This window comes from Eptatretus burgeri, chromosome 2 (assembly GCF_056783735.1).
Source record: "Eptatretus burgeri isolate ZD-2024b chromosome 2, Ebu_testis_v1, whole genome shotgun sequence".
In the NCBI taxonomy this organism is placed as follows: domain Eukaryota; kingdom Metazoa; phylum Chordata; class Myxini; order Myxiniformes; family Myxinidae; genus Eptatretus; species Eptatretus burgeri.
Window position 1 is genome coordinate 11,524,965 of NC_140962.1, and position 12,890 is coordinate 11,537,854.

The 12,890-nt window shown below is 42.0% G+C and overlaps 1 protein-coding gene across 1 annotated transcript in view; it reads right to left on the bottom strand.

The window, feature by feature from the left end:
* LOC147031427 (cofilin-2-like) overlaps positions 1 to 9,725 on the bottom strand; it is a 56,424-nt gene extending 46,699 nt beyond the window's left edge. Inside the window, exon 1 of the mRNA XM_085862946.1 lies at positions 9,579 to 9,725. Coding sequence (XP_085719072.1) covers positions 9,579 to 9,581 — 3 coding nt within the window. The 5' untranslated portion in view covers positions 9,582 to 9,725. The remainder of the gene's footprint in view (positions 1 to 9,578) is intronic.
* Between the last annotated feature and the right edge of the window lie 3,165 nt (positions 9,726 to 12,890).

Genomic DNA, 12,890 nt, shown 5'->3' on the forward strand with positions numbered 1-12,890 from the left:
ATTTGATGGATTTGGCTTTGAAATTCATTTATTTACCTCAGCAAATAAAAAGTTCCTGTTATTTATTTATTTTGTTATTGATAAATTATTTGTCGATTTCCAACCTGTCCGTGTTTGGCCTTTCCTTCCATTGGTCTAGCATTGTTCGAACCAAGATAGATTGGGAGGAAATTACCACAGATTTGACCAAAAATAGTCAGCATGCACCAGCAGTTAAAACGCTCGGCCACCCTAATTAAAATCTAATCACATAACATTGGTGCTTTGCCGAGGGCAGGCTTCCCCGCTCAGGTAACCATGTGACCTCTCGTTAAACAGAATAATTTGACAGCGGACACTGGAACTCGTGGTTGACTGGGTGGCGTTCATGGTTCTAAAACAACCCACCGTACCACAACGTTAATTGTGAGCAGTGGCCCCAGGTCCAGCTCTCCCGAGGACAACCGGGGAGTAATCCCCTTGAGTGACAAGCTGGTGTCTCGATACCCGTGGCCACAATATTTCATACCTTACACATAGTAAATGTAGACACTATTGGGATGTGTCATTACCAAGACAAGAATATGACAATGTCAGATTATAAAGTAGCATGGCACTCTGTAGAGTACTTACCTTGGCCAAGCTGAAGAGGTCACATTTTGTATCTCACTGATAGGTCAGTCATTATAATCTATTTGACTTCGTCAGTCCATAAAACTTTGTATCGCTTGTGATCACTATTGCCTCTGCCACCAAAGGTGAAGGTGGTTGTTTTCATCCCCTTTGTCTGGCTGTCTGTGTGCAGGATCTCAAAAAGTTGTGGACGGATCCGGATGAAACTTGGTGGACACATTGGACGTGTGACATGGAAGAATCGATTCAGTTTTGGTGGAGATCTGAATCTAGATATGAGAATTATTGGATTTTTAAAGTAATTCTTCACCACAGAGAAAGGGCCAAAAACTATATAGTACTGTGCAGCATAATATTTCAAAAATGTATTGGGCCCGATATGTTTTCGTGGATTAGGAATTACATGGTGGAGGTATGCGCTCTACAGAGTACCCAAGCTGTGGTATGTGCTTATCTCCTCTCTTCTTCTTCTTTAGGCTGCTCCCGTGAGGGGTCGCCACAGCGGATCATCCGTATGATCCGCATAGTGATTTGGCACATGTTTTACGCCGGATGCCCTTCCTGACGCAACCCTGGTCGCCTCTTACGACACAGGGATAAGGTACACCTATTTTAACCGGGGTATACACCGGCCCAGTATACTGGTACTCATTTCGCCGACCTCGGAAGGATGACAGGCTGAGTCAACCCCCTGGTGTATTAATTCAGTGGCCCAACGGGGCTTGAACTCAGGACCTCTTGGATCCCAAGCCGCTGCCCTAACCACTGCGCCAACACCAGGCTCTGGTGTGTGCTTATCATACTTTTGTAAATATTGGTGTTTTTGTGTTTGTGGCATATTTGTTTATTATTCAGTGATATGCACAATCTTCAGTGACATGCACAAGCCATTACACTTAAAACCAAGTAGTTGATTGCACTGTGACAATCTGTGCTTTCTTGGTTACCCCTGTGTGTACAGTCATTGCGAGCATTGAAAACAATACATTTGGAGGGGAGGGGGAGGGGAAAGCTCAAATGAGCAAAGATTCTCATCCTCTTAATTATGACGTCATAAAAACGAATATGACGTCATAGTGATGCATCAGGTTTGCGATAAATTATCTGTGCTAATGCCCGGCTTGATTCCCGCAAACAAAATTCAAACAGCTTGCCGAGTTTGGAGATAATGGTATAGGCGATTCCATTAGCGGCGATATTACGACGTCAACTTTTTTTCTAGGAAGAATTTCCAAAATTGGAGATGGTTACTGCCTGTGCGTGGGCTTTCTGCATACACATGGCAAGTTTCACGAAGATGCGATGAAAACTCTGGGTTGTGAAACAAAAAATAGGAATGATGTCATAAAAATTGATACGTCATAGTGATGAATCATATGTGCGGTAATTCATCTCTGCTAATGCCCTGTTCGATTCCCGCAAACAGAATTCAAAAAGCTTGCCTAGTTTGAGATAATTTTTTTAGGTGATTTCCATTGGCGGAGATATTTTGACGTCTTAACTTTTTTTCTCGGAGGAAATTTTCAAAATCGGAGATGGTTACTGTCTGCGCAGGGTATTGTTTACATATATATGCCAAGTTTCAGGAAGTTTCGATGAAAACTGTAGGCTGTGAAACAAAAAAGTCCACAAGAAGATGAAGAACAACAACGCGAGTAAGACTTGGAGATCCTCCACGAGGATCTAAAAATAAAAATACATACATTTAAAAAAAAAAAACTCACGATGACATATAATTCACCGATCAAGAAAGTTTAAACCGTATGATAATATTACGGTGATCTTGAACAGAGTGTGAATATTTCTAAATTTTAAAAAGTTTCATTCAAAGTATAAATTTAAAGTGCAGGTTCCAACGAAATCACCAACCACAGCTATTTTAAAAATCTCGGATTTAAAACCAAGCTGTATTTCACATGTGCACGGACATGTATTCACTTGTTGTGTGAAGGAAATTAATTGTGGACATTATACATCATTTCTGGATCTGACAAAATTGACAGCACCCATTTTGGAAAACTCTACGCGCAGCATCGAACTCGAGATGTCCAAAAGTCATGCATGTCTATGCTCATATATTTATAACAGCTCCCGTAAGTACCCCTCACACCCCTCCTCCTAACATGATAAATAGTAAATATAATTTTAAACTTACCCTGTACATTCACAAATCTCAGATGCACAGACACACCTAATCCAGATACACAGTCCAATAGCGATCAGTCATGGGTTTGTGTTGCATACGCCTGTCCAAGCGGGCCTTGCAATAACCCACCCCACAAGGTTGGGAGTTTAGAGTTTGGGTAGCTGCCGTTTGCTGAGCTGAGAAAGTTATGCAAGTCTTATGTTGTACAGAAAGGCACAGCCCTTTCTCCCATGTACTCCCCCCCTCCCCCAAATAATTTTGACTTATTTTCAAAGATTTGAGAGATTTTAGGAAACAATCCCTCTCACACACACACGAAAAACTTCATGCCAGAAACAAGGTCATATCCCGGGGTTTCTGTGCATATGCACCGAGCATTCTGGGGTGGATTACATCATTTGGAAGGTCGTGTATTGAGAGATAGGGCAAAAACAAAGCACAGCACGATATTTCAAAACCTTAAAAAAAGGATTGGGACGACACTTTGTGGATGAGTTTGGTAGATGGCAAGAACAAGCCGATTAGATTTTGGTTGTGGTCCATATGCAGATCCGGCTTATCAGTGGGATACAAAACGTAAACTGTTCAGCCTGGCGGAGGTATGAGCTCGCCCGAATTTTCATTGCGATTGCAATTATATTTAGTGACAAATAAAACAAGCAGCATTACTTTTCTACCAACCCTCACACAATTAGAATGAGAGAATGTCTACAAATCATGCACTGTACAATTGGAGCTTCCAATCACACTTTACTCGGTGGCATAATGATTAGTGTCAGCTCTGATTCTGGGTGGTCGGAGCTTCAAACCCCAGCTGAGTTATACCAAAGATTTTTAAAATGGTACAAGAAACTTTCCTTACTCGGCTTTTTCAGCATTTAAAAGGATAGGGCATGAACAAAGAATGCTGGCAAGGCAATGGCAAACCACCCAGGACAAACCTTGCCAAGAAACTGCTTTGGTGTCATGTAACACTTTCTATAAAGTGTTTATGCCTGGTGTTGGCTTAATAGTTAGGGTGGTGGGCTTGGGATCCCATGATCCCATGTCCTGAATTCAAATCCTGCTCAGCTGTTTAAGTAATACCAGGTGGGGTTGACTCGGCCTGTCATCCTTCCAAGGTCGGCAAAATGAGTGCCAGCTTGCTGGTATCCTATGTCGGAGTTGCGACCCGTCCAGGAGTGTGCCCAATAGCCAAGGAGACTGCTTCGGCAGCACCAACGCTCTGCAGAGTATGGTCCCGATGGATGGATGGATGGATGGATAAAGTGTATGGTACATCAAAATCAATGAAAAATATGAGTATATCAATATAGTACATCCCTTTTAGAAGTGTTTTTATAAGTAGAGCAAGTATTATTGTAATGTTTACGTTAATGGACTACATACGATTGGAATGTGTTTAGATATATAAAATACGTAATTTAAAAAAATATATATATTGCATAGATTTTGGAATGCAAATCTATACAATAAAACCGAAAAGGTCTGTTTGCGTGCTGCATGAACATAAATCTACGTCGTCAATGCACCACACAAATACAGCAGCTAACACCACACAAAAGCAGTGCTGGCAAGGGTCTGCTATCTCTGATTGCTCCTTCTTGTTGAGAATTGCAATACCACCCTACCCCCCCCCCCTTTTACACTTGGAGCAGCACTATACGATACACATTTAGAGATTTCGCCAAAGAAAAATATGAATGGGATTAAACTCCAATATAAACAGTTGCATCCCAAGCAGTGCAGTGAATTTCACAAAACAAATATTTTCAGAACAAATGCGATCATGGGGAAAAAATAATTTTTGGCTTCTCAAATATAACAGCATATTGGCAGGTCCTACCAAAACAGGAGGGAAGGGAGCTAAAAGTTCCAGTATTGTGGTGAAAATGAAATTTGCAAACAACAAAGCACTTCCTTTTGAATGTGAAAGTCAAACACCCACCTTGCATAATTAAAGCTGTATAATCAAGCAAACAAGAAACTGTTACACAAGGGTGGAAGTGCAGTTAGCAAGGTTGGAGCGGAAATGGGTAGAGGGTTGGGGGGGGGGGGATTGTATAGATATACAATAGCTGCACAATTCACATCTCATTTTGAACTCAACCAGTGTGTCCACAGCAAATTGCACTTAAAAAAGTTTGAGGTTTCAAGTTAACATCCAAACCACCCTTCAGCAACGCTCAAAGTCCATAATATGTTGATTACTTCAAGGGCAACACATTCCAGGGATTTGGCTCAACACAGCGAGAAGCCACCAGATGTACATTTATTAAAAATATCTTCTCATGTCAACAGTGGAGACAAAGCAAACGTGTGGATGGATCCGATGAGTTATTGAGTTACCAACCCCTTCCCATAAAACTGCTCTGTTCAAGTACACATGAAAGACAAGACTGCAAACAATACCAAACTGCCAAGTCATCTCCCTCCCCTCTTATCAAATGAAAGCTAGAAATGAAAACCTTCACACTCGTTTTGGAAGAAACAAAATTAAAATATGCATAAAATGCATGCATCGGGTGGAATCCAGTGGGGACTGGTGCCCTACATTAAGGGAATTGAAAATTTTCTATTCATGGAAAACCAAGACAATGTCATGGAAGTTGAAGCATTCAAAATCATTGGAATCTCATGATGAACCTGAGGCTATGGGACTACAACAGACAGGTTGGTGGCCTCATCTTCTACAGTGTCCTTCCTGGCCTTGCACCCTCTGCCCTTTCTGAACTTGGTCTCCCACTCCTCCAGATATCTTCAGGGTGAAGACACGGTCCACCAACAAACGCGATTCTGGTGAAACTCCCAAAATCCAGAATCACCGCTCACCTACACTCATTAGTTTCCATCCCCTCCCCCCAACCAACCTGTGGAACCAACTTCCACATTCTCTTCAATGGAATTCTTCCTTTCAAGTCTTCATAACAGCTGTTGACCAGCATTCAAAACTATCTTTTCTACCTCCATTCATCCCCAACCCCCATTCCAGTCTTTCCTTAAGAGTTTCCTTCTGTATCTACCCCAATAAATACCCACATCACTTGTTTGTCTGCCTCCATATATTTTGTCCCTCATACCTGTCCCAGGTGTCGATTTGTGTTCAAGTATACAATAGAAAAAAAATTTTTTTAAAAGCTAATATGTATATATCTATGAATAAAGAATTCCCGAAGTTTATCGCTGTTGTCTTCCACAGCACCATATTTAACAAGTTACGCGAGTTCGTCATGCTTGTTTGTCCTGTTATAACTTCCTTAAAACAGCACATGTCTTGTTTGGAATGATTTTCAATGTTGCTTCACTGCCAGACAGACAGAACTCAGACTACAATTATTCAAACCGAGGTTTGTGGGTTTGTCGGGCTACTCCTACAGTTCTGGCCCAATTACATCCAAACTTACTACATAAAATCAACATGACCCCAATTAATGTATGGGGTGTTTTTATCTTTGCTGGTGGTCTGTAGAGGGGGAGGGGGGGTGGGGTGGGGGTAAAAACACAAATTCTCGATGTAAATGTGTATCGTGTAGCGCCGCCTCTAGGTGAGAGAGGGTATTACACTACAGTATCGCTGAACCCACGTTTTACACTACAGTATTGCCGTACCCACGTTTTATACTACAGTATCGCTGTACCCACGTTTTACAGTGCAGTATTGCTGAACCCACGTTTGACAGTGTAGTGAGGAGTTTTGAATTACAAGCAGTACGTTTTTGATTTATGCACATAACCCGGGTTATTATATTTCCTAAAGAGAACCGTTACTTGCCTATACACCGTCCAAATAAAAAAAAAAAAGTGTGCATCAGGAGAGCATGCTGCATGCTTGGAAAAACATCACCCCTTCGGGCAGGTACTCTGCTTGTATTAAAAAAAAAAAAATTGTCACTCTGTCACATGCTCAATCCAGACGAAGAACCAAACTGCTGCTAAACTGCAGGGTTCATGTTCAAAATACAACATTCAATTTAAATAAACTTGTTCCTTGATCATAAACTAAACGTTTGTAAAAAGAACCAATTACTTAACCCTGAAGGGTGAAATAAATAAAGCTGTAGCGATCGTCACAGCCCGAATCCTTCCAAAGAAAAGGTTCAGATCCATCATGGAGTTAAAGCAACGTTCAACAAGGCATGGAATAGTTTTACTTAAAAAAATAAAAATAAAGGAAACTAGCTTACACAAGAGAAAATAAACAATGACAAATGTGTTCAAGAGCCACATCCTAAAGGTTTTGTCTTCACCAGAAGAACAAGAAGAGGAAGAATAATTAAAAAAAAAAAAAAAAAAAAAAACAACTTCCGATATTTTGTCACGTGCTGTCACGTCCGTCATGGACGATCTTCGTTCATGACAAGAAAAGTGTATTTATGAAATTACAATACATTAAATGGAATAATCTTTAAATAGTAACGTGAACTTTTCGAAAATTAAAAACAAATGTCTGAATATATTTAAAAGTTGATGATAGACAGTCTCAAAAGGCACCCTCAATGCGAAGATGTGTGCAGGTGTTTAGTATTTAAGGAGATCCGGATCCTGTACATAAAAGAGCAGAGTCCGAAAAGTTTTGTCTTCACAAGAACAAGAAGAACAACGCAGAGCTCTTAGAGCAGCGTTCGCTACGCGAGACGCTGCTAATAATTCAAACTTGAGACGAATTGAGGGAGAACAGAACATTTCCAAGATGCATTATTTTTTCTTTGAAGAAGAAAAAGAAAAAAAAAGAAGAAAAAAAAGGTGGGGGGGGGGGAGTGGATCGATATATATATATATATATATATATAATTATTTTTCAACAGACCAAGATGACCTACCATGAACCTATGGTCAGACAAAAACAAACCAAAACTTTAGTTATGTCTGACAGAGCCAAGACTGGAGTGAATACATAATGGGAGCAATCGACATACTGGATGTACTCCGCTATGTGAACATGGGTACACAAACTTGGAGTATAGTGTACAAGCCGTTACTTAGACAAAAATAATAATAATTATTATTATTACTAGTACGGGCCAGTCTGTGTCTGTGTCTGTCTGTCTCTCTCCTCGAAAAGGCACATCCACGGGTCCCCAGCAATATTCCTGGCAAGTTTCAATCGTGCAAAAGAAATAATAAATAAATAAATAAACATTAATTGTGATGTCATAGCACCGTGTCCTGTCATTGGTTGACAGATAAATGGCCGTAACTTGGGAACCGCTCGTCCGATTAATATCAAACCTTGAAAAGGCACATCCGCGGGGCCCCAGCAATATTCCTGGCAAGTTTCAATCAGATCAGACCGTCAAACGTGCAAAAAAAAAATAATAATAATAAAAATAAATAAATCTTAATTGTGACATCATATCACCATGTCTTGTCATTGGTCGACAGATAAATGGCCGTAACTTGGGAACCGCTCTTCCGATTAATATCAAACCTTGAAAAGGCACATACGCCCTGGCAATATTCCTGGCAAGTTTCAATCCGATCGGACCGGTGGTCGTCGAGAAACTGCGGTCGCACGCACGCACGCAATTATAGATAGATAGCGAAGTGAAAGTTGGTGTCAAGGGCTATGAGAACATATGAGCAGACCGCTCGCCAGCCGCAGTTTCGACTGGAATGTCTATGATCCCGGCGATCTCACACATACACACACCGCAAGTTTAAGATCCATCCGAGGGGCGACACATCGACGAGCCGGCCTGCGGAGCACCAGGACGGAGTTCATAGCCGGGGCTGAGATTCGAACTCAGGATACATAGCTCAGACATGTGTGCGAGTACCTCCAGGCTACAACCGTATATATATATATATATATATATATATATATATATATATATATATATATATATATATATATATATATATATATATATATATATATATATATATATATATATATATATATATATATATATATATATATCATCGTCCTGCCAAGTGTAGTCCGCAACTACAGCTGGCGCACAATGGAAAAAAAACCCCTGAAATTAATGTTTTTTTGGGGTTTTTTTTAAAGTTTGGCATTTTACTTGTTATGCAGCGCTACATGGACACATCGTGCAGAGAGGAAATGGGTGAGCCGAATGAAATGAGGATAGGGAAGTACAACAGCAAGGGGAGAAGAGGAATGTGTTAGGAAGAGATAAGACTTGGGGGGTGGAGGACATCAAACATTGCACCATTTCCATTTACACGTGGACATCGACACTTGCGGGTTCGTTTAGTAGGAATCTGCAAAAAATAAATAAAATTAAAAAAAAAAAATTGAAAAATAAATAAAATACAAATTTTTGAAAAATTAAAAAAAAAGTTTCCTCCGATAGGAAACATTTATTTAAATAAAAATGCCACTTAGAAACCGTTAAACCAACAACACGGCGACAGGATGTTCACCAATGGGTACACTTGGTTGGAACGAACAGGCAAAGTCCAGGCAGCGCGCGCTCCTCCCCCCCCCACCCCTTTTTTTAATTCATTTTTTTTTTCTTCAAGACTTTTTTCTTTCTTTTCTTTTTCTTCAAGAAAAAAAATTTTTTTTTTTTTTGATGATTACAAGATTAATAAATTACCACACGCAATGTGAGGCGATTTTTTTTCCCCGCACGTTCGCATCAACACGAGTCCCGGACAAGGACGTTTCCTCTGCAGAACAAAATGGCTACAAAGAAGTGACTTAACAGAACGAACTTCCGCATCGCTCGGGCGAACGGCAGAGAGAGTGTGCGGAGCAAATCCCCCAACATGAGGCAACGAAGCGACCGACACCAGAGAACCAAGCAGAAACCGCGCGACGGTTAATACAAAACAAAACACAAAAACTCACCATCTTGTCCCGAAATGGCGCTGCACACGACAAACAAAAAAAAGAAAAGAATTGCCAACAAACAAATTGGACGGCACCTCTGGTGAAAGAGAACCCCACCCACGCGCCTTTATACGAGGAGCGACGAGAGGCGCGACTTTCACTCCCATTGGCTAAAACAAGTCACGAGACGCGATCCACGTGACCCCGCCGGGCCAATAGCAATACATTCCACCCACCGCCGTTCGTTGCGACGGAGAGACGGTTACCTCACAGTAACCCCATTGGCTCTCCACAGGTCACGTGATTCAGCTTTTTTTGAGAGCACGTCGGAAATGGGTTATGTGATGACGTTCGTGCGGTTTCGTCCGTTGGTGTGAGGACTCGCGGAGCCATTTTCCCTTCGGATTAATCCCATTGACGAAACGTGCTCGTGCACACTTAATATTGACACGTGATATCAAATTTCGCACACGTCCCGTCAGTCACAATTTCTTCACCAGCAATGATATTCAAACAAATCAAGAAACAAATCCGTGACGCAGGCATCGAATGTGCCATTCCAACGACTTGTCACTTGACGACGACTCATTCTCATTGACAAACGACTATGATTGTGCTCACAATGGTCTTTGTGACGTGGACAATCGGTGAGCATCAGGATGATGCGTGACGACCGTTTGCAGGAGACGTGAGAGTGTTTCAATTCGACGTTATCCGACGTTTTTCGGCATTTTCAGTGTCAACCAAACGAAGTCATGATGTGGGACACCAGGAATGTGTTTGGGTGCGGTTTGGAAAGGCACAATGGAAGACAGTTAACTTATTGAGCAGGATTTACCTTGTTATGCCGAGCCTCGTCCTTACTTTCTCAGATTTACAGTACCTGATTAGCCAGGTAGTGGTCCCGTGTGATACCTGGGCTGCTAGTGTGAGGGTATGAGGGTTCGGGTGTATTGTTTTGTTTGTTTGTTTAAAACACGGGATAGCTGTCAATTTGAATGGCATGGGGCACGAGGAACGAACTAGCTTGTGTATCGACCCGTGTCGATCCACGACAGGTAAATCCGTGGACAGGTAAATCGATCGATGAAATCCACGGTTCAAGCTGACCCTTCGGACGTTAAGCTTCTTTTTCTCGGACTGATGAAGGGTGAACTTCCGAAACGTCGGCTTCTCCTGCGGTTCGCGTTCCTCGATCGGCGTTCTGTTGAATGGCGTGTAGTTTGATTCATTCATACTAGGACAGTGGAGTAAAAACAAGAGGCTTTCCAAATCTGCATAAGGAACAATCGTGGAGCATGTCACAATGGACAAGGATCTGGGGGGTGGTAACAGCTATGGGGGGTAATCAGACAGGGCAGTGCCAGGCAACTGTAGGTAAAGCAAGTGAGGTTTTCGGATGTATTCGTTGGGGGATAAATTATAAATCAGAGGAGGTAGTTTTAACTCTCTATAGGAATGTCCTGAGGCCCCCATCTTGGATATTGTGTGTACACAGTGTTGGTCACCACAACTCAGGAAGAACATTGATTAACTCGATTGATTCTGGGCCTAGCTGGACTCAGCTATGAGGAGTGGCTGAAGGAGTCAGCACTTTATACATACTTGTGTGGATTGGCTCCCTGTGCTCGCCTCTCCACACATTACAGAGATTTACTTCACCAATTCGCTGTGTTGTCATGATTTACACCAATCATAATACAAGCATTTATTTGTAATATTGGTGATATAATATTTATTTGTAATATAATTGGTCCAATTGGTCTAAAGCTCCAAATGGTCAAGGGTTTAAGCTGTCCAAGCCATCAAAAGGGTTTAAGGGGTCTAAATGGTGGTAAGGCCTAAAGGATCTTAGGGATTTTAGGGGTCTTTTTGATCCCGAGGACTTTTGGGTCATCTGGTCTCGGGGGTCTTTTGTATCCTCTGGGTATTTTGGGTCTTTGGGGGTCCTCGGGGTCTTATTGATTCGTCGGGGTCTTTTGGGACATCTGGGTCTTTGGGGTCTTTTGATTCCTCGGGGTCTTTTGGATTATCTGACTCCTCGGGAACTTTTGTCTTTTTGGTCTTTGGGGTCTTTTGGATCCTCTGGGTCTTTTGGGTCTTTAGGGTCCTTTGGGTATTTTGGGGTCTTTTGAGTCTTCATGGTGCTCTGGGTATTATGGATCTGAAGGGTCTTTAGGGGCCTTTGAGGTCTTAAAGGGTCTTCAACGGTTGAAGGGGTCTCAGCAGTCCAAAGGGTCGAAAGGTACATGCCAATAGTATGTAATTAATAGACGTACATATGTCAAGTCAGGGTGCAACTGTCGTTCAAACAATACGTAATAGATAGACATAGTCACACTGCTTCACCATGAAAAGAACATTCCAAGAGTACCTAATTAATAGACGTACATGCAGTCTGCAACCGACGTTCAAACAGTACGTTATTTATAGGCGTATAGCCACACAGCTTCACGGACCGACTGACGGCTTCACGGACTGACTCACGGACTGCTTCATGGGCAGAGAGCCATGCTTTTCGTTTTATTATACATCCACGAGCAATACAGCCCATCACTTCACTGGTGGGGTTATTAAGGGGTATAGGGAGTAAGACGAAGGAGGGGAGGTAGAGAGGAGGTAGAAAGGAGGTTGGGTGGAGGGAGAGAAGAGAGGTGGGGCAGTAATGAGGAGTGGGGGAATGGAAGTGTGAGGGGAGGGGAGGGGGAAGCAGCATGAGGGGAGGGGAAAGGAAAGGAGTGTGAAAGCAGCGTCTGTCTCTACAGAACCACTGTCCGGAAATGATCACCGGCCAGACATGAATAGAGTAACATTATTTTATGAATGCAGATACCAAAAGTGTCAGTGTGTGCGTGTGTCTCCTCCATAACTCAAAAACCATGAAACCTATCAGCTTGAAACTTTGCATGCCGACTAAGAAAGCTTCAAGGAAGTGCAGGAGTGAAAATTGGGTGTTTGGGTTAATTAAAACACCCCTTTTGAAGATAATTAACTGCCTGATTTAATTATATCCTTCATCAGGCGATCCTCGGCCACCTCTCTCTGTGGGGTCTTGAGGCATATCCTAGGTAATCTCGCTGGGGTCTGAAGCCACCGTGTTTTTTTGGCCTGCTCAACCATGCCTCGACGTGGAACAGGCCACAACGATTTCTTCATGATAAAGTGTTGTTGTTTTTTTCACTTTGCTCACTCAAATTATCCATTCAATGTTCATCATCGCTACGAATTGCTGGCAACATTGCAATACTTATAAATGCCCGGATACGTCAGCGTTTGTAGCTTTATTTCATTTCCACACGTCATAACCTTGAGAATCTCTCAAACGAAGCC